Below are 20,305 nucleotides of genomic sequence, written 5' to 3'. Positions count from 1 at the left end.
AAAGCCGCTGAAGTGTACAGATTCAGTGTTACCTGAATGTTGATGTGGCAAAACCAGAAAACTGCATTTCTAAGAGAAATATGATTCTCAATTTGCCGTCACCTTATTTGGTGAAAACGGAACATAGATCAAAGACAACTGAACCGGGAACTTTTTCATGGTTTTTGCTACAGTCTAACTTGTATTAGTTCCAAAGTTCAATAGAGAAGTTTCTCGAAGTATGAAACTGTTTAGTCATGCCGTTGGTACTTTGACAATCGGGTGTGAAGTGCTCCAATGTTGTGAGTGTATTTGTTGAGATGGTGCCGCATACAGAGTCAATAATCTATCGTGAAAATTTTCATTGTCTTGGAAGAATACAGTGGTTATATGAAATTGCGAAACGGTTCGATATTAACAGACTCAGACGTACTCATCTTGTTTTTCTGTATCCAGTTACGGATTTGTTCAAAAATCATATTAAATCTTGAAATTTTGCTGACTATTGTCAATATTGTTGACATAGTTAAGAGAAAAAGTTTTGACGGAGAAAAAAGGAATGAGAATTACATATGTAATAACTAAAAGCGTTACACGTTTACACTAGTAAACACTAACTTCTTGAGAACCTTCGCTGCTTGTTTAGTGACTAGCACACTCACCTTCAATGCACGTGGTTCCTGGTTACATTCCCGGAAGGAGAACATCGAACGCTTTACGGTGCTACAGATTCCGCCTTAAACTGTAGGTCCACGTTTCATCAGCTTTGGTGCTAAAAAGGGATGCTGAACTTCAACAATCTAACTAACTCATTTACTTACTTGAGACTTCACACTATACAACTCTTAAATCCTTGTGTTTTTACTTCTATAGTTGGAAACAACGATAAAAGTATTAATGATGTCATTCCTTCCGTCTAGTTCCTACGTCCGAATTTAATTTTGATTCCTTCATTCGAATGAAAAAGATTTGATATGTCTTTCCACGAACAATAAAGAACTTTTTTGATCACCTCAACTTTATCGATGTTGAGTTTTTTAGGTGTTTCGCAAGATTTGGTGTTGGGACATTGTTGTATTTGGCACTCAAGGATTATGTCCTTTCAGTTTAATGTGTATTCTTTTCTGTTATGCTTATATGTGTCTATACATGTGCGTGAAACGTCATAGATGCATGAGAAGTTCAGCGGATAAGTGAAAGTTTTATAGCATGTTAAGATTTTCTATTTTGGGAGATCACTAATGCCGTGTCAAAACTCTGATTTCAGAAAACTTCTTGTAGTTTGTTTGAAACCGAATGAAATAAAGGCATATCTACTCATTTCTTAGTATTGTCTTTTGTTTTGATACTCTCCGATTTGAGCGACGTTTGAGCCTAATGTAACCAGTTTTCCAAAGTGTGAACACTGATCATTTTTATTTTTGATGTTTAATAAAAAGTCGATTTCAGTGAATTGAGGCTCTGTAAAAGTTTTTCCAAATGTTAGCTCCCGTTTTGTTTGAGTGTGCTGTATTTGCATGTGTGTATTGTGTGTCTGTTGTATCTTTATGGTATACCTTGGTGTGAAATTTGTTTACGTTATTATGTATGGTTAGGTCAAATAATTTATACTGCCGTTAATTCCAGTCCATATATGTTACAGTATATGGATTTTAGATTGTTGTATAGAAGTTCTAACTGAGCATATTTTCTACATAAATAAATCTTGTCTTCTACTAATCGGTAGCATTTTGTGTATTGTAACTTGAAAGTTTAAAATTTCGATTTCAAAATAATTCGCCACTGGATAATGTTTTGTGACAGCATTCTAAGAAGTTCGGTATTTCAACGATCAATTGTGAAACTTTTTGTTTCGTTAAACGAAACTCGGATATAGTTTATGGTCAATGATTAGTGAGTAGAAGTAATATATCTTCCGCACCCAAGATCAAATTTATTTGTATTCAGGATAATTAGTTATCTTCTGCATACTGGAAATTTTCTCTGGATGATTTAAAATATCAGTATTTCGAAAGGAGATAAGGTAAGTGGTTCTTCCCTGATAAGATTGGCCTAAGTGGAATATCTTTTTTATACGCTTACCAAAAACACCCATCTTTCCAGTCACGGAGCATAGCTTACCCATCTGGAATGTGGCTTTCCCTACAAACTTGACACAAATCCATACCGTTCTATATTTCTTTCTTGCAATAATCCGGTACCGAATTTCTGTGTTATATTCGATGACTAACCATGAACTTGTGTGTATAGTAAATATTTATCCCTAGAAAGACAATGTTGCATGGCTAAATTACTATTTTATTCGAGATTGTGAATGGTAAAATTTCTGGTATCGCAGCTCTATGTCCGTACACCTACCAGTCATCCACTGCAAAACTTCAATAAGTCTTCTTAAGTTCTGACCAAGTAAGACTTAATTGGGTTTACAAGTTTCATAGCGGCAACGTAGGATACAATCATTTATGGAAACTAGTAGACATTGAGCTATCACTCACATGGAAATGGGACAGTCGAAGGAGGCTTTTCAGTCAATAAATTATTATCGTTGAAAATGTGCATTGAAAGATATTAAATATATATTTATTATGATGTACGAGAGGTAGGAGGAATTGAAGAATTTGGAGGCCGATATATTATGTAAAAGTGCCAAGAGTCGGTACACTAGAATATTTATAAGAGAAGTTAAAACGACAAAAAATAACTGAGAAGAAGAGAAAGTTGAGTACACAATTGATAGATTAAAAAGAGCAAAGAATACATCTTAAAAGACGAAAATGGTGGGAAAAGGTTCGTTTAGTTTTACATTTATAATATTGTATGTGAAGAAGTTTACAATATTGTACGTTACATGATCCTGTTAAGTGCTTGTAAGACATAAACAAGCAAACATTTTGTTTCTTGATTGATTTAGTAAAAGAACGCTGTTGCATGTTTCTTCGCGAAAATATGTGAAAAGTAAATACCATTAATAATTACCAAAATTGCTGAGGTAAGATCTTCTGTAAGGTCAATAGACTTTGGAAAATTAGTGAAAAAAAAAAAAAAATCGGAACATTATATACCATAATGTATCTTTAAAATGTCGGAATATATTTTAAAGCAGCTTGGTGCTAAGGAGGTAGATGTTGAGTTTGACACAGGGGTAGATTTAATAGCTTTTCTTTTTCTGCAACAGTGAACTTCGACCTTCTTAAACCGTACGGTCAGTAAGTCCAACGTACGTGAATTTGTAACGGTCATATTATTAATGTTACTATTAATTTTGCTTTGCCATTTTTGATTGTATATAAGTTCAGGCTAGAACGAGTAGTGATTTGTAGATTATATATATTTGTAGGTACAGTACTTGTGTTTCTTTTAAATATTTAGATACTTTGGCATAATAGGACTGAAAAGTGTAAATATTAGATTTGTATTTTGACATTCTAGATATACACATGGTAATAATTATAATGGAAAATATATGCTAGCGTTAAATGCTTCGTGAATGAAATTGAGTATTGGTGAATCGACTCTAATACTGGTGTATATTTGTATGAAGAAAGTTTAAGAAAATTTATCACATATTATACGTACGTATCCACTTACGGAATTCGGAATCAATTTTGCAAATAAAAATGAGTAAATTATATTTAAAACCATTCTCAAGAGTATAATGTATATAACTGAAAGCATGTATATTCTTCTTGTGATAAAGTGATATTTCAATTTATAGGGGTTTACGAGAAAGCGGAAGAGAGCCGAATGAAGATACCTCGAAGTAAGAACTGAGAACAATTGATGAGGTATATACTTGTTATTAAATTCAAAGTGTTAGAAAAAAATACATGTATGCATGACAATTTAAACACACGATGTGAAACTATACAAAGAAATATATATATATATATATATATATATATATAAAGTAAAATTTATTTGGATGACGATTTTAAGCTCAATTTAGGCAATTATTGGTTTCATGGAGGTCCTATTATATCAAATTTGTATAGTGTGCAGCATATTCCTTATTTGAGAAGATGAATTCTTTATATATATACTGTATATATACATGTATATGGAAGTTTCGAAACATTACCGACAACGTTTTAGAGATGATTCCTGACACCAAGTTAAGACAGAAAGTAGAGACCAACCTGGGAGCACAAATGCTTTCTTTCGGAGATAGAGGCTGCAGAAAACATCAAAAATTAATTTTAAAGCCCATAGCTCCCAAATTTGGAACGTCCATTTAGACAGCCCCCCCACCTTGTCAAAATTAGACGAAAATGGTGTCAATCGTTTGTGCATCGTTTGTGCAGAAATGTGCAACACAAATTTTCGTTTGTGCAACAATGAACAATGAGCTAGACCGAAAACAAAGTGGGGGGGCTGTCTAAACGGTAGCCCCCCCACCTTGTCAAAATTGGTCGAAAATGGTGTCAATCGTTTGTGCATCGTTTGTGCAGAAATGTGCAACACAAATTTTCGTTTGTGCAACAATGAACAATGAGCTAGAGCGAAAACAAAGTGGGGGCTGTCTAAATGGTAGCCCCCCCACCTTCTCAGAATAAGTCGAAAATGGTGTCAATCGTTTGTGCAGAAATGTGCAACACAAATTTTCGTTTGTGCAACAATGAACAATGAGCTAGAGCGAAAACAAAGTGGCGCCTGTGTAAACAGTAGCCCCCCCACCTTGTCAAAATTGGTCGAAAATGGTGTCACGTTTGTGCATCGTTTGTGCAGAAATGTGCAACACAAATTTTCGTTTGTGCAACAACGAACAATGAGCTAGAGCGAAAACAAAGTGGGGGCTGTCTAAACGGTAGCCCCCCACATTGTCAGAATTAGTCGAAAATAGTGTCAATCCTTTGTGCAGAAATGTGCAACACAAATTTTCGTTTGTGCAACAACGAACAATGAGCTAAAGCGAAAACAAAGTGGGGGGCTGTCAAAACGGTAGCCCCCCACCTTGTCAAAATTGGTCGAAAATGGTGTCAATCGTTTGTGCATCGTTTGTGCAGAAATGTGCAACAAAAGTTTCGTTTGTGCAACAATGAACAATGGGCTAGAGCGAAAACAAAATGGGGGCTATCTAAACGGCAGCTCCTCCACATTCTCAAAATTGGTCGAAAATTGTGTCAATCGTTTGTGAAGAAATGTGCAACACAAATTTTCGTTTGTGCAACAATGAACAATGAGCTAGAGCGAAAACAAAGTGGGGGTCTGTCTAAACGGTAGCCCCCCACCTTGTCAAAATATGTCGAAAATGGTGTCAATCGTTTGTGCATCGTTTGTGCAGAAATGTGCAACACAAATTTTCGTTTGTGCAACAATGAACAATGAGCTAGAGCGAAAACAAAGTGGGGCTGTCTAAACGGTAGCCCCCCGACCTTGTCAGAATTAGTCGAAAATGGTGTCAATCGTTTGTGCATCGTTTGTGCAAAAATGTGGAACACAAATTTTCGTTTGGCAACAATGAACAATGAGCTAGAGCGAAAAATAAGTGGGGCTGTCTAAACGGTAGCCCCCCCAACCTTGCCAAAATTGGTCGAAAATGGTGTCACACGTTTGTGCATCGTTTGTGCAGAAATGTGCAACAGAAATTTTCGTTTGTGCAAATATGAACAATGAGCTAGAGCGATAACAAAGTGGGGCTGTCTAAACGGTAGCCCCCCCACCTTGTCAGAATTAGTCGAAAATAGTGTCAATCCTTTGTGCAGAAATGTACAACACAAATTTTCGTTTGTGAAACAATGAACAATGAGCTAGAGCGAAAAACAAGTGAGCGGCTCTCTAAACGGTAGCCCCCCCAACCTTGCCAAAATTGGTCGAAAATGGTGTCACACGTTTGTGCATCGTTTGTGCAGAAATGTGCAACACAAATTTTCGTTTGTGCAACAACGAACAATGAGCTAGAGCGAAAACAAAGTGGGGGCTGTCTAAACGGTGACCCCCACCTTGTCAGAATTAGTCGAAAATGGTGTCAATCCTTGGTGCAGAAATGTGCAACACAAATTTTCGTTTGTGCAACAATGAACAATGAGCTAAAGCGAAAACAAAGTGTTGGCTCTCAAAACGGTAGCCCCCCAACCTTGTCAAAATTGTTCGAAAATGATGTCAATCGTTTTCTGCATCGTTTGTGCAGAAATGTGCAACAAAGGTTCGTTTGTGCAACAATGAACAATGGGCTAGAGCGAAAACAAAAGGGGGGGGGCTGTCTAAACGGTAGCTCCTCCACATTCTCAAAATTGGTCGAAAACGGTGTCAATCGTTTGTGAAGAAATGTGCAACACAAATTTTCGTTTGTGCAACAATGAACAATGAGCTAGAGCGAAAACAAAGTGGGGTGCTGTCTAAACGGTAGCCCCCGCACCTTGTCAAAATTTGTCGAAAATGGTGTCAATCGTTTGTGCAGAAATGTGCAACACAAATTTCGTTTGTGCAACAATGAACAATGAGCTAGAGCGAAAACAAAGTGGGGGGCTGTCTAAACGGTACTTTCCACCTTGTCAGAATAAGTCGAAAATGGTGTCAATCGTTTGTGCATCGTTTGTGCAGAAATGTGCAACACAAATTTTCGTTTGTGCAACAATGAACAATGAGCTAGAGCGAAAACAAAGTGGGGGGGCTGTCTAAATGGTAGCCCCCCCACCTTGTCAAAATTGGTCGAAAATGATGTCAAACGTTTGTGCATCGTTTGTGCAGAAATGTGCAACACAAATTTTCGTTTGTGCAACAATGAACAATGAGCTAGAGCGAAAAACAAGTGAAAGGCTCTCTAAACGGTAGCCCCCACCCCTTGTCAAAATTAGTCGAAAATGGTGTCAATCGTTTGTGCATCATTTGTGCAGAAATGAGCAACAAAAATTTTCGTTTGTGCAACAATGAACAATGAGCTAGAGCGAAAACAAAGTAAGGGCTGTCTAAACAGTAGCCCCCCACCTTCTCAAAATTGGTCGAAAATGGTGTCACACGTTTGTGCATCGTTTGTGCAGAAATGTCCAACACAAATTTTCGTTTGTGCAACAATGAAGAATGAGCTAGAGCGAAAACAAAGTGGGGGCTGTCTAAACGGTAGCCCCCCTACCTTGTCAAAATTGGTCGAAAATGGTGTCACACGTTTGTGCAGAAATGTGCAACACAAATTTTCGTTTGTGCAGCAATAAACAATGAGCTAGAGCGAAAACAAAGTGGCGGCTGTCTAAACAGTAGCCCCCCCACCTTGTCAAAATTGGTCGAAAATGGTGTCAATCGTTTGTGCATCGTTTGTGCAGAAATGTGCAACACAAATTTTCGTTTGTGCAACAATGAACAATGAGCTAGAGGGAAAACAAAGTGCGGCTGTCTAAACGGTAGCCCCCACCTTGTCAGAATTAGTCGAAAATGGTGTCAATCCTTTGTGCAGAAATGTGAAACACAAATTTTCGTTTGTGCAACAATGAACAATGAGCTAGAGCGAAAACAAAGTGGGGGTCTGTCTAAACGGTAGCCCCCACCTTGTCAGAATAAGTCGAAAATGGTGTCAATCGTTTCTGCATCGTTTGTGCAGAAATGTGCAACACAAATTTTCGTTTGTGCAACAATGAACAATGGGCTAGAGCGAAAAACAAGTGAGGGGCTCTCTAAACGGTAGCCCCCACCCACTGTCAAAATTAGTCAAAAATGGTGTCAATCGTTTGTGCATTGTTTGTGCAGAAATGTGCAACACAAATTCTCGTTTGTGCAACAATGAACAACGAGCTAGAGCGAAAACAAAGTGGGGGGCTGTCTAAACGGTAGCCCCCCACCTTGTCAAAATTGGTCGAAAATGATGTCAAACGTTTGTGCATCGTTTCTGCAGAAATGTGCAACACAAATTTTCGTTTGTGCAAAAATGAACAATGAGCTAGAGCGAAAAACAAGTGAGGGGCTCTCTAAACGGTAGCCCCCACCCACTGTCAAAATTAGTCGAAAATGGTGTCAATCCTTTGTGCAGAAATGTGCAACACAAATTTTCGTTTGTGCAACAATGAACAATGAGCTAGAGCGAAAACAAAGTGGGGGCTGTATAAACGGTAGCCCCCCCACCTTGTCAGAATTAGTCGAAAATGGTGTCAATGCTTTGTGCAGAAATGTGCAACACAAATTTTCGTTTGTGCAACAATGAACAACGAGCTAGAGCGAAAACAAAGTGGGGGCTGTCTAAACGGTAGCCCCCCCACCTTGTAAAAATTGGTCGAAAATGGTGTCAATCGTTTGTGCATCGTTTGTGCAGAAATGTGCAACACAAATTTTCGTTTGTGCAACAATGAACAATGAGCTAGAGCGAAAACAAAGTGGGGGGCTATCTAAACGGTAGCCCCCCACCTTGTCAAAATCGGTCGAAAATTGTGTCAATCGTTTGTGCAGAAATGTGCAACACAAATTTTCGTTTGTGCAACAATGAACAATGAGCTAGAGCGAAAACAAAGTGGGGGGCTTTCTAAATGGTAGCCCCTCCACCTTGTCAGAATAAGTCGAAAATGGTGTCAATCGTTTGTGCATCGTTTGTGCAGAAATGTGCAACACAAATTTTCGTTTGTGCAACAATGAACAATGAGCTAGAGCGAAAACAAAGTGGCGCCTGTCTAAACAGTAGCCCCCCCACCTTGTCAAAATTGGTCAAAAATGGTGTCAATCGTTTGTGAAGAAATCTGCAGCACAAATTTTCGTTTGTACAACACTAAAAAATGAGCTAGAGCGAAAAATAAGTGGGGGCGGTCTAAACGGTAGCCCCCCACCTTGTCAAAATATGTCGAAAATGGTGTCAAACGTTTGTGCATCGTTTGTGCAGAAATGTGCAACACAAATTTTCGTTTACTCAACAATGAACATTGATCTACAGCGAAAATAAAGCGGGGGATGTCTAAACGGTAGGTCACCACCTTGGAAAATTGGTCGAAAATGGTGTCAAACGTTTGTGCATAGTTTGCCCAAATATGTACAGCACAAATTTTCGTTTGTGCAACAAAGGAACAGTGAGCTAAAACCAAAACAAAGTGGATAGCGGTCTAAATGTTAGCGTCCCCACTTTCACTACATTGGTCGAAAATGTTATCAAAAGTTTGTGCATCGTTTGTGCAGAAATGTGCAATACAAATTTTCGTTTGTTCAACAATGAACAAATAGCTAGGGCGAAAACAAAGTGATGCCTATCTAAACCGTAGCCCCCAACTTGTGAAAATTGGTCGAAAATGGTGCCAGTCGGTTGTGCATCGTTTGTGCAGAAAGGTGTAACACAAATGTTCATTTCTGCAACAATGAACACTCAGCTATAGCAAAAACCCAGTGAGGGGCCTGTCTAAACGGTAGACCCCCACCTTCTCAAGATTCGTCGAAAATCGTGTCAATCGTTTGTAAAGAAGATATTACGATAGTGTAAAGAGAGAATTTCCTCTGTGCAAATAATTTTCTTTGAATATGTTAACTTTCTTGGAACAACATTTTTTTTAGATTACTAAAACACTTTCTGATACGATAACATATTCTTGATAGTTGATGAACGACAGGGTTAGATTTTAACCCACAATCACACACTACGATAAATATTATTTATTTCTAATTCTAATTTCTATGTTTACTAAGTTCTATTCTAGTCTTCAGTTGTATCACATTTTACCAATATTGATTGGAAGTCAAGAAATAATTTCAGAATATTAGAACATCTTAAAATAAATTTAATTTCCAAACAAAGCTCAATTAAAATAAATAATTAACTAAACAATGAAACAAAAAATTATAATCAAGAATTATTCTTATTATTGTACAATTTGACAATAATTATTAACGCAACAATGCTCCAACAACTGAAATCATCGTAACTGGTTAGGGCAAATTGGAAAGCCAGATAAGACAGCAACAAGTTTATTTTTGTAATCGTTCAATGTTGCAAAAAAAATTGTGTTGCAAATTTTTGCATAAACGATGAACAAACGATTAAAATAATTTCCGACCAATTTTGAAAAGGCGCAACCTACCGTTTAGACAGCCCCATTTTCTCTTTGTTCATTCTTGCACAAACGAAAATTTCTAATGCATATTGCTGCACAAACGATCGACATCATTTTGGATTGATTTTGACAAGGTGGGGGGTACCGCATAGACTGCTCCCACTTTATTTCTCCTCAAGCTCATTATACATAGTCGCAAAAACGAAAATTTGTCTTCCACATTTAGGAACAGAAAATTCACAAACAATTCAAACGATTTTTGACCAATTTTGACAAGGTGGAAGCTAACATTTAGACAGCTCCCCACTTTATTTTGGTTCTAGCTCATTGTTCATTGTTGCACAAACGAAAATTTGTGTTGCACATTTCTGCACAAACGATGCAGAAACAATTGACACCATTTTCGACCATTTTTGACAAGGTGGGTGGGTTACCGTTTAGACAGCCCCTTACTTTGTTTTCACTCTAGCTCATTGTTCATTGTTCCACAAACGAAAATTTGTGTTGCACATTTCTGCAGAAAAGATTGACACCACTTTCGACATATTTTGACAAGGTGGGGGGACTACCGTTTAGACCGCCCCCAATTATTTTTCGCTCTAGATCTTTGTTTAGTGTTGTACAAACGAAGATTTGTGTTGCACATTTCTGCACAAACGATAGACACCATTTTCGACGAATTTTGAGAAGGTGGAGGAGCTACCGTTTAGACAGCCCCGCATTTTGTTTTCGCTCTAGCTCATTATTCATTGTTGCACAAACGAAACTTTTGTTGCACATTTCTGCACAAACGATGCACAAAAGATTGACACCATTTTCGACTAATTCTGACAAGGGAGGTCTACCGTTTAGACATCCTCTCATTGTTTTCGCTCTAGCTCATTGTTCATTGTTGCACAAACAAAAATTTGTGTTGCACATTTCTGCACAAACGATGCACAAACGTTTGACACCATTTTCGACCAATTTTGACAAGGTGGGGGATACCGTTTAGACAGCCCCCACTTTGTTTTCGTTCTACCTCATTGTTCATTGTTGCACAAATGAAAATTTGTGTTGCACATTTCTGCACAAACCATTGACACCATTTTCGACTAATTCTGACAAGGTGGGGAGCTACCGTTTAGACATCCCCCCACTTTGTTTTCGCTCTAGCTCATTGTTCATTGTTGCACAAACGAAAATTTGTGTTGCACATTTCTGCACAAACGATGCACAATCGATTGACATCATTTTCGACCATTTTTGACAAGGTGGGGGGGTTTACCGTTTAGACAGCCCCTTACTTTGTTTTCACTCTACCTCATTGTTCATTGTTAGACAAACGAAAATTTGTGTTGCACATTTCTGCACAAACGATTGACACCACTTTCGACATACTTTGACAAGATGGGGGGACTACCGTTTAGACCGCCCCCACTTATTTTTCGCTCTAGCTCATTGTTTAGTGTTATACAAAGGAAAATTTGTGTTGCACATTTCTTCACAAACGATTGACACCATTTTCAACCAATTTTGAGAATGTGGAGGAGCTACCGTTTAGACAGCCCCCCATTTTGTTTTCGCTCTAGCCCATTGTTCATTGTTGCACAAACGAAACTTTTGTTGCACATTTCTGCACAAACGATGCACAAACGATTGGCACCATTTTCGACCAATTTTGACAAGGTGGGAGGGCTACCGCTTTGACAGCCCCCCACTTTGTTTTCTCTTTAGCTCATTGTTCATTGTTGCACAAACGAAAATTTGTGTTGCACATTTCTGCACCAAGGATTGACAACACTTTCGACATATTTTGACAAGGTGGGGGTACTTCCGTTTAGACCGCCCCCAATTATTTTTCGCTCTAGATCTTTGTTTAGTGTTGTACAAACGAAAATTTGTGTTGCACATTTCTTCACAAACGATTGACACCATTTTCGACCAATTTTGAGAATGTGGAGGAGCTACCGTTTAGACAGCCCCCATTTTGTTTTCGCTCTAGCCCATTGTTCATTGTTGCACAAACGAAACTTTTGTTGCACATTTCTGCACAAACGATTGGCACCATTTTCGACCAATTTTGACAAGGTGGGGGGCTACCGTTTAGACCGCCCCCAATTATTTTTCGCTCTAGATCTTTGTTTAGTGTTGTACAAACGAAAATTTGTGTTGCACATTTCTTCACAAACGATAGACACCATTTTCGACGAATTTTGAGAAGGTGGAGGAGCCACCGTTTAGACAGCCCCGCATTTTGTTTTCGCTCTAGCTCATTATTCATGTTGCACAAACGAAACTTTTGTTGCACATTTCTGCACAAACGATGCACAAACGATTGACACCATTTTCGACCAATTTTGACAAGGAAGGTCTACCGTTTAGACAGCCCCTCATTGTTTTCGCTCTAGCTCATTGTTCATTGTTGCACAAACGAAAATTTGTGTTGCACATTTTTGCACAAACGATGCACAAACGATTGACACCATTTTCGACCAATTTTGACAAGGTGGGGGGCTATCGTTTAGACAGGCCCCCCACTTTGTTTTCGTTCTAGCTCATTGTTCATGGTTGCACAAATGAAAATTTGTGTTCCACATGTCTGCACAAACGATGCACAAACAATTGATACCTTTTTGACCAATTTTGACAAGGTACGGGGCTACCGTTTAGACAGTCCCCACTTTGTTTTCTCTCTAGCTGATTGTTCATTGTTGCACAAACGAAAATTTGTGTTCCACATTTCTGCACAAAAGATGCACAAACAATTGACACCATTTTCGATCAATTTTTAAAAGGTTGGGGGCTACCTATTAGACAGCCCTCACTTTGTTTTCGCGCTAGCTCATTGTTCATTGTTGCACAAACGAAAATTTGTGTTGCACATTTCTGCACAAAGGATAGACACCACTTTCGACATATTTTGACAAGGTGGGGGGGCTACCGTTTAGACAGCCCCCACTTTCTTTTCGCTCTAGCTCATTTTTCATTGTTGCACAAACGAAAATTTGTGTTGCACATTTCGGCACAAACAATTGACACCATTTTCGACCAACTTTTAGAAGGTTGGGGCTACAGTTTTGACAGCCCCCACTTTGTTTTCGCTTTAGCTCATTGTTTATTGTTGCACAAACGAAAATTTGTGTTGCACATTTCTGCACAAACGTGTGACACCATTTTCGACCAATTTTGACAAGGTGGGGGGCTACCGTTTAGACAGCCACCACTTTCTTTTCGCTCTAGCTCATTCTTCATTGTTGCACAAACGTGTGACACCATTTTCGACCAATTTTGAGAAGGTGGGGGGCTACTGTTTAGACAGCCCCCACTTTGTTTTCGCTCTAGCTCATTGTTCATTGTTGCACAAACGAAAATTTTTGTTGCTCATTTCTGCACAAATGGTGCACAAACGATTGACACCATTTTCGACTAATTTTGACAAGGGGTGGGGGCTACCGTTTAGAGAGTCTTTCACTTGTTTTTCGCTCTAGCTCATTGTTCATTGTTGTCAAAACGAAAATTTGTGTTGCACAAACAATGCACAAACGTTTGACACCATTTTCGACCAATTTTGACAAGGTGGGGGGGCTACTGTTTAGACAGGCGCCACTTTGTTTTCGCTCTAGCTCATTGTTCATTGTTGCACAAACGAAAATTTGTGTTGCCCATTTCTGCACAAACGCTGCACAAACGATTGACACCATTTTCGACTTATTCTGACAAGGTGGGGGGCTACCGTTTAGACAGCCCCCCACTTGTTTTTCGCTCTAGCTCCTTGTTCATTGTTGCACAAACGAAATTTGTGTTGCACATTTCTGCACAAACGATGCACAAACGATTGACACCATTTTCGACCAATTTTGACAAGGTGGGGGGGCTACCGTTTAGACAGCACCCCACTTTGTTTTCGCTCTAGCTCATTGTTCATTGTTGCACAAACGAAAATTTGTGTTGTACATTTCTGCACAAAGGATTGACACCATTTTCGACTAATTCTGACAAGGTGGGGGGCTACCGTTTAGACAGCCCCACTTTGTTTTCGCTCTAGCTCATTGTTCATTGTTGCACAAACGAAAATTTGTGTTGCACATTTCTGCACAAACGATGCACAAACGTGTTACACCATTTTCGACAAATTTGGGCAAGGTTGGGGGGGCTACCGTTTAGACAGCCCCGCTTTTTTTCGCTCTAGCTCATTGTTCATTGTTGCCAAACGAAAATTTGTGTTCCACATTTTTGCACAAACGATGCACAAACGATTGACACCATTTTCGACTAATTCTGACAAGGTGGGGGGGCTACCGTTTAGACGGCCCCACTTTGTTTTCGCTCTAGCTCATTGTTCATTGTTGCACAAACGAAAATTTGTGTTGCACATTTCTGCACAAACGATGCAGAAAACGATTGACACCATTTTCGAACAATTTTGACAAGGTGGGGGGCTACCGTTTTGACAGCCAACACTTTGTTTTCGCTTTAGCTCATTGTTCATTGTTGCACAAACGAAAATTTGTGTTGCACATTTCTGCACAAAGGATTGACACCATTTTCGACTAATTCTGACAAGGTGGGGGGCTACCGTTTAGACAGACCCCACTTTGTTTTCGCTCTAGCTCATTGCTCGTTGTTGCACAAACGAAAATTTGTGTTGCAAATTTCTGCACAAACGATGCACAAACGTGTGACACCATTTTCGACCAATTTTGACAAGGTGGGGGGGCTACCGTTTAGACAGCCCCCCACTTTCTTTTCGCTCTAGCTCATTGTTCATTGTTGCCAAACGAAAATTTGTGTTCCACATTTTTGCACAAACGATGCACAAACGATTGACACCATTTTCGACTAATTCTGACAAGGTGGGGGGGCTACCGTTTAGACGGCCCCACTTTGTTTTCGCTCTAGCTCATTGTTCATTGTTGCACAAATGAAAATTTTTGTTGCACATTTCTGCACAAACGATTGACACCATTTTCGACTAATTTTGACAAGGGGTGGGGGCTACCGTTTAGAGAGGCCCTCGCTTGTTTTTCGCTCTAGCTTATTGTTCATTGTTGCACAAACGAAAATTTGTGTTGCAAATTTCTGCACAAACGATGCACAAACGTGTGACACCATTTTCGACTAATTCTGACAAGGTGGGGGGCTACCGTTTAGACAGCCCCACTTTGTATTCGCTCTAGATCATTGTTCATTGTTGCACAAACGAAAATTTGTGTTGCACATTTCTGCACAAACGATGCACAAACGATTGACACCATTTTCGACATATTTTGACAAGGTGCGGGGGCTACCGTTTAGACAGACCCCTACTTTGTTTTCGCTCTAGCTCATTGTTCATTGTTGCACAAAGAAAATTTGTGTTGCACATTTCTTCACAAACGATTGACACCATTTTCGACCAATTTTGAGAATGTGGAGGAGCTGCCGTTTAGATAGCCCCCCATTTTGTTTTCGCTCTAGCCCATTGTTCATTGTTGCACAAACGAAACTTTTGTTGCACATTTCTGCACAAACGATGCACAAACGATTGACACCATTTTCGACCAATTTTGACAAGGTGGGGGGCTACCGTTTTGACAGCCCCCCCACTTTGTTTTCGCTTTAGCTCATTGTTCATTGTTGCACAAACGAAAATTTGTGTTGCACATTTCTGCACAAAGGATTGACACCATTTTCGACTAATTCTGACAAGGTGGGGGGCTACCGTTTAGACAGCCCCCACTTTGTTTTCGCTCTAGCTCATTGTTCGTTGTTGCACAAACGAAAATTTGTGTTGCACGTTTCTGCACAAAGGATTGACACCATTTTCGACTAATTTTGACAAGGGGTGGGGGCTACCGTTTAGAGAGGCCCTCGCTTGTTTTTCGCTCTAGCTTATTGTTCATTGTTGCACAAACGAAAATTTGTGTTGCAAATTTCTGCACAAACGTGTGACACCATTTTCGACCAATTTTGACAAGGTGGGGGGGCTACTGTTTAGACAGGCGCCACTTTGTTTTCGCTCTAGCTCATTGTTCATTGTTGCACAAACGAAAATTTGTGTTGCACATTTCTGCACAAACGATGCACAAACGATTGACACCATTTTCGACTTATTCTGACAAGGTGGGGGGGCTACCATTTAGACAGCCCCCCCACTTTGTTTTCGCTCTAGCTCATTGTTCATTGTTGCACAAACGAAAATTTGTGTTGCACATTTCTGCACAAACGATGCACAAACGATTGACACCATTTTCGACTAATTTTGACAAGGTGGGGGGCTACCGTTTAGACAGCCCCCCACTTTGTTTTCGCTCTAGCTCATTGTTCATTGTTGCACAAACGAAAATTTGTGTTGCACATTTCTGCACAAACGATGCACAAACGATTGACACCATTTTCGTCTAATTTTGACAAGGTGGGGGGGGCTGTCTGAATGGACGTAAATTTGGAACCTACCGTAGTCGGGTAAAGACTTCAATTCGGAACTAGTATATGCCCTATCCAAATTTCCAAGTTTCACAATCCTGCGGTACTTCCGCAACAATTTTTGTAGAGGTAGTTGGTGAGTACTTCAAATTATATACCCGTAACCAAACTCCCTGTATAAAAATTGTTGCGTGAGTACCTTAGGATTCTGAAATATGTATTTTTGTATAGCATACATATTAGTTCCTAAGTAAAGTCTTGACCCGACTACGTTAGGTTTCGTAGTTTTGGAGCTATGTAGCTTTAAAGTAAATTTTTTCATGTTTTCGGCACCTAACTCCGGAAGGAAGTATTTGTGCACCCAGGTTGGTTTATACCTTTTGTTTTACACTGGTGTCAGGAATCACCTCTAAAACGTTGTCGGTGTTGTTTTCAAACACCTGTGTACATATAAGAAATTTAATACTGTAGTTAATGTACAGTGAAATTTGTTTATTGGTTCTATTGAAAACTGGTCAAATTACAGAAAAAAAATGTATTTTGCAGGAAAAGTTATTATGCTGTACGCATTCTAATGCAGTAACGAGTTATTACATAGTTTTCATTTCATAAACAATATTTAGTAAACCTTATTTATACACTATTGGCTGTGATAAGCAGGAGTTTAGAGCTCTCTCCCATGATAGTTTACTTGATGCAGATACCTGATAGCTGTAATCTGGCTCACTTTCAGGTGTTATGCTACGTCTGCAGTCTTGTACTTGGGATTTTATTTCACACACCTCGAGCAAGTGTGGCGAGTAGAAACAGTTGTCTTATCCAGTCAAAATACTAGATCATGGAGTAAAGAAACGCCATGCGACACTACTCGATATGACAACGCTTCTTCACCATATAGTTTTATAAACAGTCTGTGCACTCCAAGCACGTGCCACTTTACCTTTGATTCGCGCACGTTATTCACTTCCGTAAACATCGCGTTTAGGACATTTGAAATTTTTCCTTTACTTCAGGACACTAGTATTTAACTGCATAACACACAACTGTTTCCACTTGTCACACTTTCTCGTCTTACCTTCCATTACTACCTAATATATGTGAGAATGCAACTCACACCTCTCATGTGACAGCAGTGTTGCCACTACATTTTTTCCTTTTCTATTCAGCGTATGCATATTGTCGAAATACTAAAGTATGTTTAATCTGTTCGACAAAGGAGCCCAATACATCCATAGTTCGGGGTCGCGGTGGCTAATTGGTAGAGCGTTCACCTCTGGTGCATGGGGTCCTTGCTTCTATCCCAGCTCGCGCTAAGTGAACTGTGTGGTGGACAAACATCGTGTGCGTGGGTCTATTCGGGGTTCTCCCGTTTCCTGCCACTTCCTTCATTCCATTTCATTCATTTCTCATCATCACCGTCTCCTTTAGCCTAGCTGGCATAATAGTGGGACGTAAAAGTCAAAGATTTATTTTCATTTTATTTACATCCATAGTAAAATGACGTATATAATTCTAAGAACGTAATAAACGTGGCCAATGGAGAGACGCTAGTGATTAGAATTCTGCCACTAAATTGAAATAAAGTCTTAAAATTTAGCGCTCATGATTATGTCACAGGTTAAAATAGGGAACCTCTTTTGATTTAATCTAGAACCTTTAAAGGTTACAATATTCTTATGTTAAATTTCCAGATTTAAAAATCGTACATATATAAAATTTTAATTTTTGAGGACTTCTTTGGTGAATTCTTTCAATAGCTGGCGCCTTCCATTTCAATTCAGGCAGAGCATGTACCTTCATTATCTCAGATATTGTTGAAACTTTTTTATAGCAAATAAACATGTTTTTAAGAGACTTTTTTTTGTCGAAAAAAAAATTCTCGCCAAGTAATGGGTCATCAAAGACAGGGAGTACAATTTATGAATTATAGAAGACATGGAAAATGGTCAACTTCGGAGCCCTACCACTCAGCTATGGAGACAGGTAGAGTTATAATTCTTGTTGTGCTATGTACATAGAGATAACTATATTTTATTATCAATAAACTATATTTTATTATAGTTTGGTTTGCGCACCCGTATCTTTTTGTACATAAATTAACAAATGAACGTCAGTTTATCTGAAAAGTCGAAGTTTGCGAATTTTTTTCGAGCACTTACGGTTCGAATTTTAAAATTCTGTTTTCACGGTTGGTAAAACCTAGTTATCCGCTTTCCGAAAATAAAATGTATCGCTTCTGTGTGCAAACGTTTCGTCGCAGAAAATTCGAGAAATTGTCGAATTTTCAAAAATCGCCATTTTCGGGCGCTATTTTCTCAAAAACGCCATTTTTTAAAAATTCTGAAATTTTGTCAGATGGTTCAACATTACATGAATAATAAACACACCAAATACCATTCTCGACCAATGCTTTATGAATTAACTACAGCCTTTAGAAGTTAGCGAAGTTTCGTTAACTTTGGTGTCAGAGTTGGCAACACTTTAAACAATCAAAGTGCAACAATTTGATGATGTTTGTGGTTCGCATTCATTAAATGAAAAATAAAAGGTTTTCCTGACTGCTCTTTATTATTTTGATCAAAAATGCTCTGAAATAGTAAAATGATCCTCCCCCTACTCATCCGTTTTCTTAAACCGAAATAATCTGAGGTGGAAATGACGATTACGAAACACTCAAATTTTAAGTTTACTTGAAACAGCCATCCAATAAATTGTGATGATCTATAAAAAGCTTGAACTATTACTTCAGGATGATTTGGAATGCTCCAGACGAAGTCCAAATAAGTGCGATGTCATTACAGTGATCGAAAATAGACAAAAAGTTAAAAAATCGAAACGTTTTCTTAGGGGTTCCATCAAAGAAATTTACGTACTTTTTAAACAGAACAATCCGAGCATAAGAACGGGTCACTCGAAATTTTATAGTATTCGACCAAAGTGGGTCAGTCCGCAACCTGCGAGGGAAGTGTGTGTGTGTGTGTGTATCGTGCAAATTTTAAGTTAGCTACTACTGCGTTGCAAGAAATCAAAGGTACAGCTTGTATTGAAGCTGTCATGATTGGCCTATCTTCTTTAGTAGTATGTTCCGTAGAAAATGACAGCTGTCTTCAAGAATATGGTGAATGTCCTGGAGTGGATGGAATAAGTGTGGAGTCTTTAATTATTGATCCTGATGAAAATGAAAGTGTTACGTATGCCATATGGAAAAACAATGATCTCGTTTAAAAAAAAAAAAAAATCCTGTGCCACTTTCTGTTTTCGTATCGTGCATTGCTGGTTTAACTGTAAGAATTGTAATTCATAACTACATCAAGAAAATCCAAAGAGAATTAATTGCTACCGAAAGGCATCGTATAAAATTTCGAGATACAAATTCTATTTTACTTCATGTGGACTTCGCTGAAAACTGGACTGTTATTCTGCAAAGTGAAATTCAGAGTTATCACCGGAAAAACGAGCAAATTTCCATCTTTATGGCAGTGGTATATTATTATGAAACAACTGACAGTTTTGTTGTAATAAGCGACCACAAAACACATGATTCGGCTCATGTACTCATAGCCATAGACAAGATTCTAAAAATGCTCGAAGAAAAACGAAAATATAAGTTGTAGAAAAAAGGTTTGAATACGTGAAAATAAGTGTCTACAATTTCCCAAACGTTGTCCGTGATTTCTGACGGTGCTGGATCCCACTTTAAAAATCGCTTTCGGATGTTCGAGATGCAGACAGGTCCGATAAAGCAGTTGTTTTGCAGTGAAACCGGCCATGCAAGAGTCTCTGCGACGGTATTCGGGGGGTTGTAAAGAATATGTCAACGCGGCATAATCTTAGGCAAAAACAGACACACATTATTAAAACTTGTGTGTCTAAGTATAGTGTAAGTAGAATTCGTGAGTATAGTGTAAGTACAAACTCTGGGTATTACTCTCGCTTTGTTGCCTGGAACTAAATTCGACAATTCCCGAAAATAATAATAATAATAATAA

At 38.8% G+C, this 20,305-nt stretch overlaps 1 protein-coding gene across 2 annotated transcripts in view; it reads left to right on the top strand.

Moving 5' to 3' along the window:
* LOC145688044 (adenine DNA glycosylase-like) overlaps window positions 1–20,305 on the top strand; it is a 68,267-nt gene that overhangs the window by 40,529 nt on the left and 7,433 nt on the right. For both annotated transcript variants that reach the window (XM_081761742.1, XM_081761743.1), the window contains exon 10: window positions 3,695–3,764. In XM_081761742.1, the coding sequence (XP_081617868.1) occupies window positions 3,695–3,727 (33 nt within the window). In that variant the 3' untranslated portion in view covers window positions 3,728–3,764. The remainder of the gene's footprint in view (window positions 1–3,694; window positions 3,765–20,305) is intronic.

This window comes from Thermobia domestica, chromosome 6 (assembly GCF_964235325.1).
Source record: "Thermobia domestica chromosome 6, izTheDome1.hap1.1, whole genome shotgun sequence".
NCBI classification, from domain to species: Eukaryota; Metazoa; Arthropoda; class Insecta; order Zygentoma; family Lepismatidae; genus Thermobia; species Thermobia domestica.
Note: the sequence above shows the minus strand (reverse complement) of the source record. Positions and strands in the feature narration are given on the sequence as shown.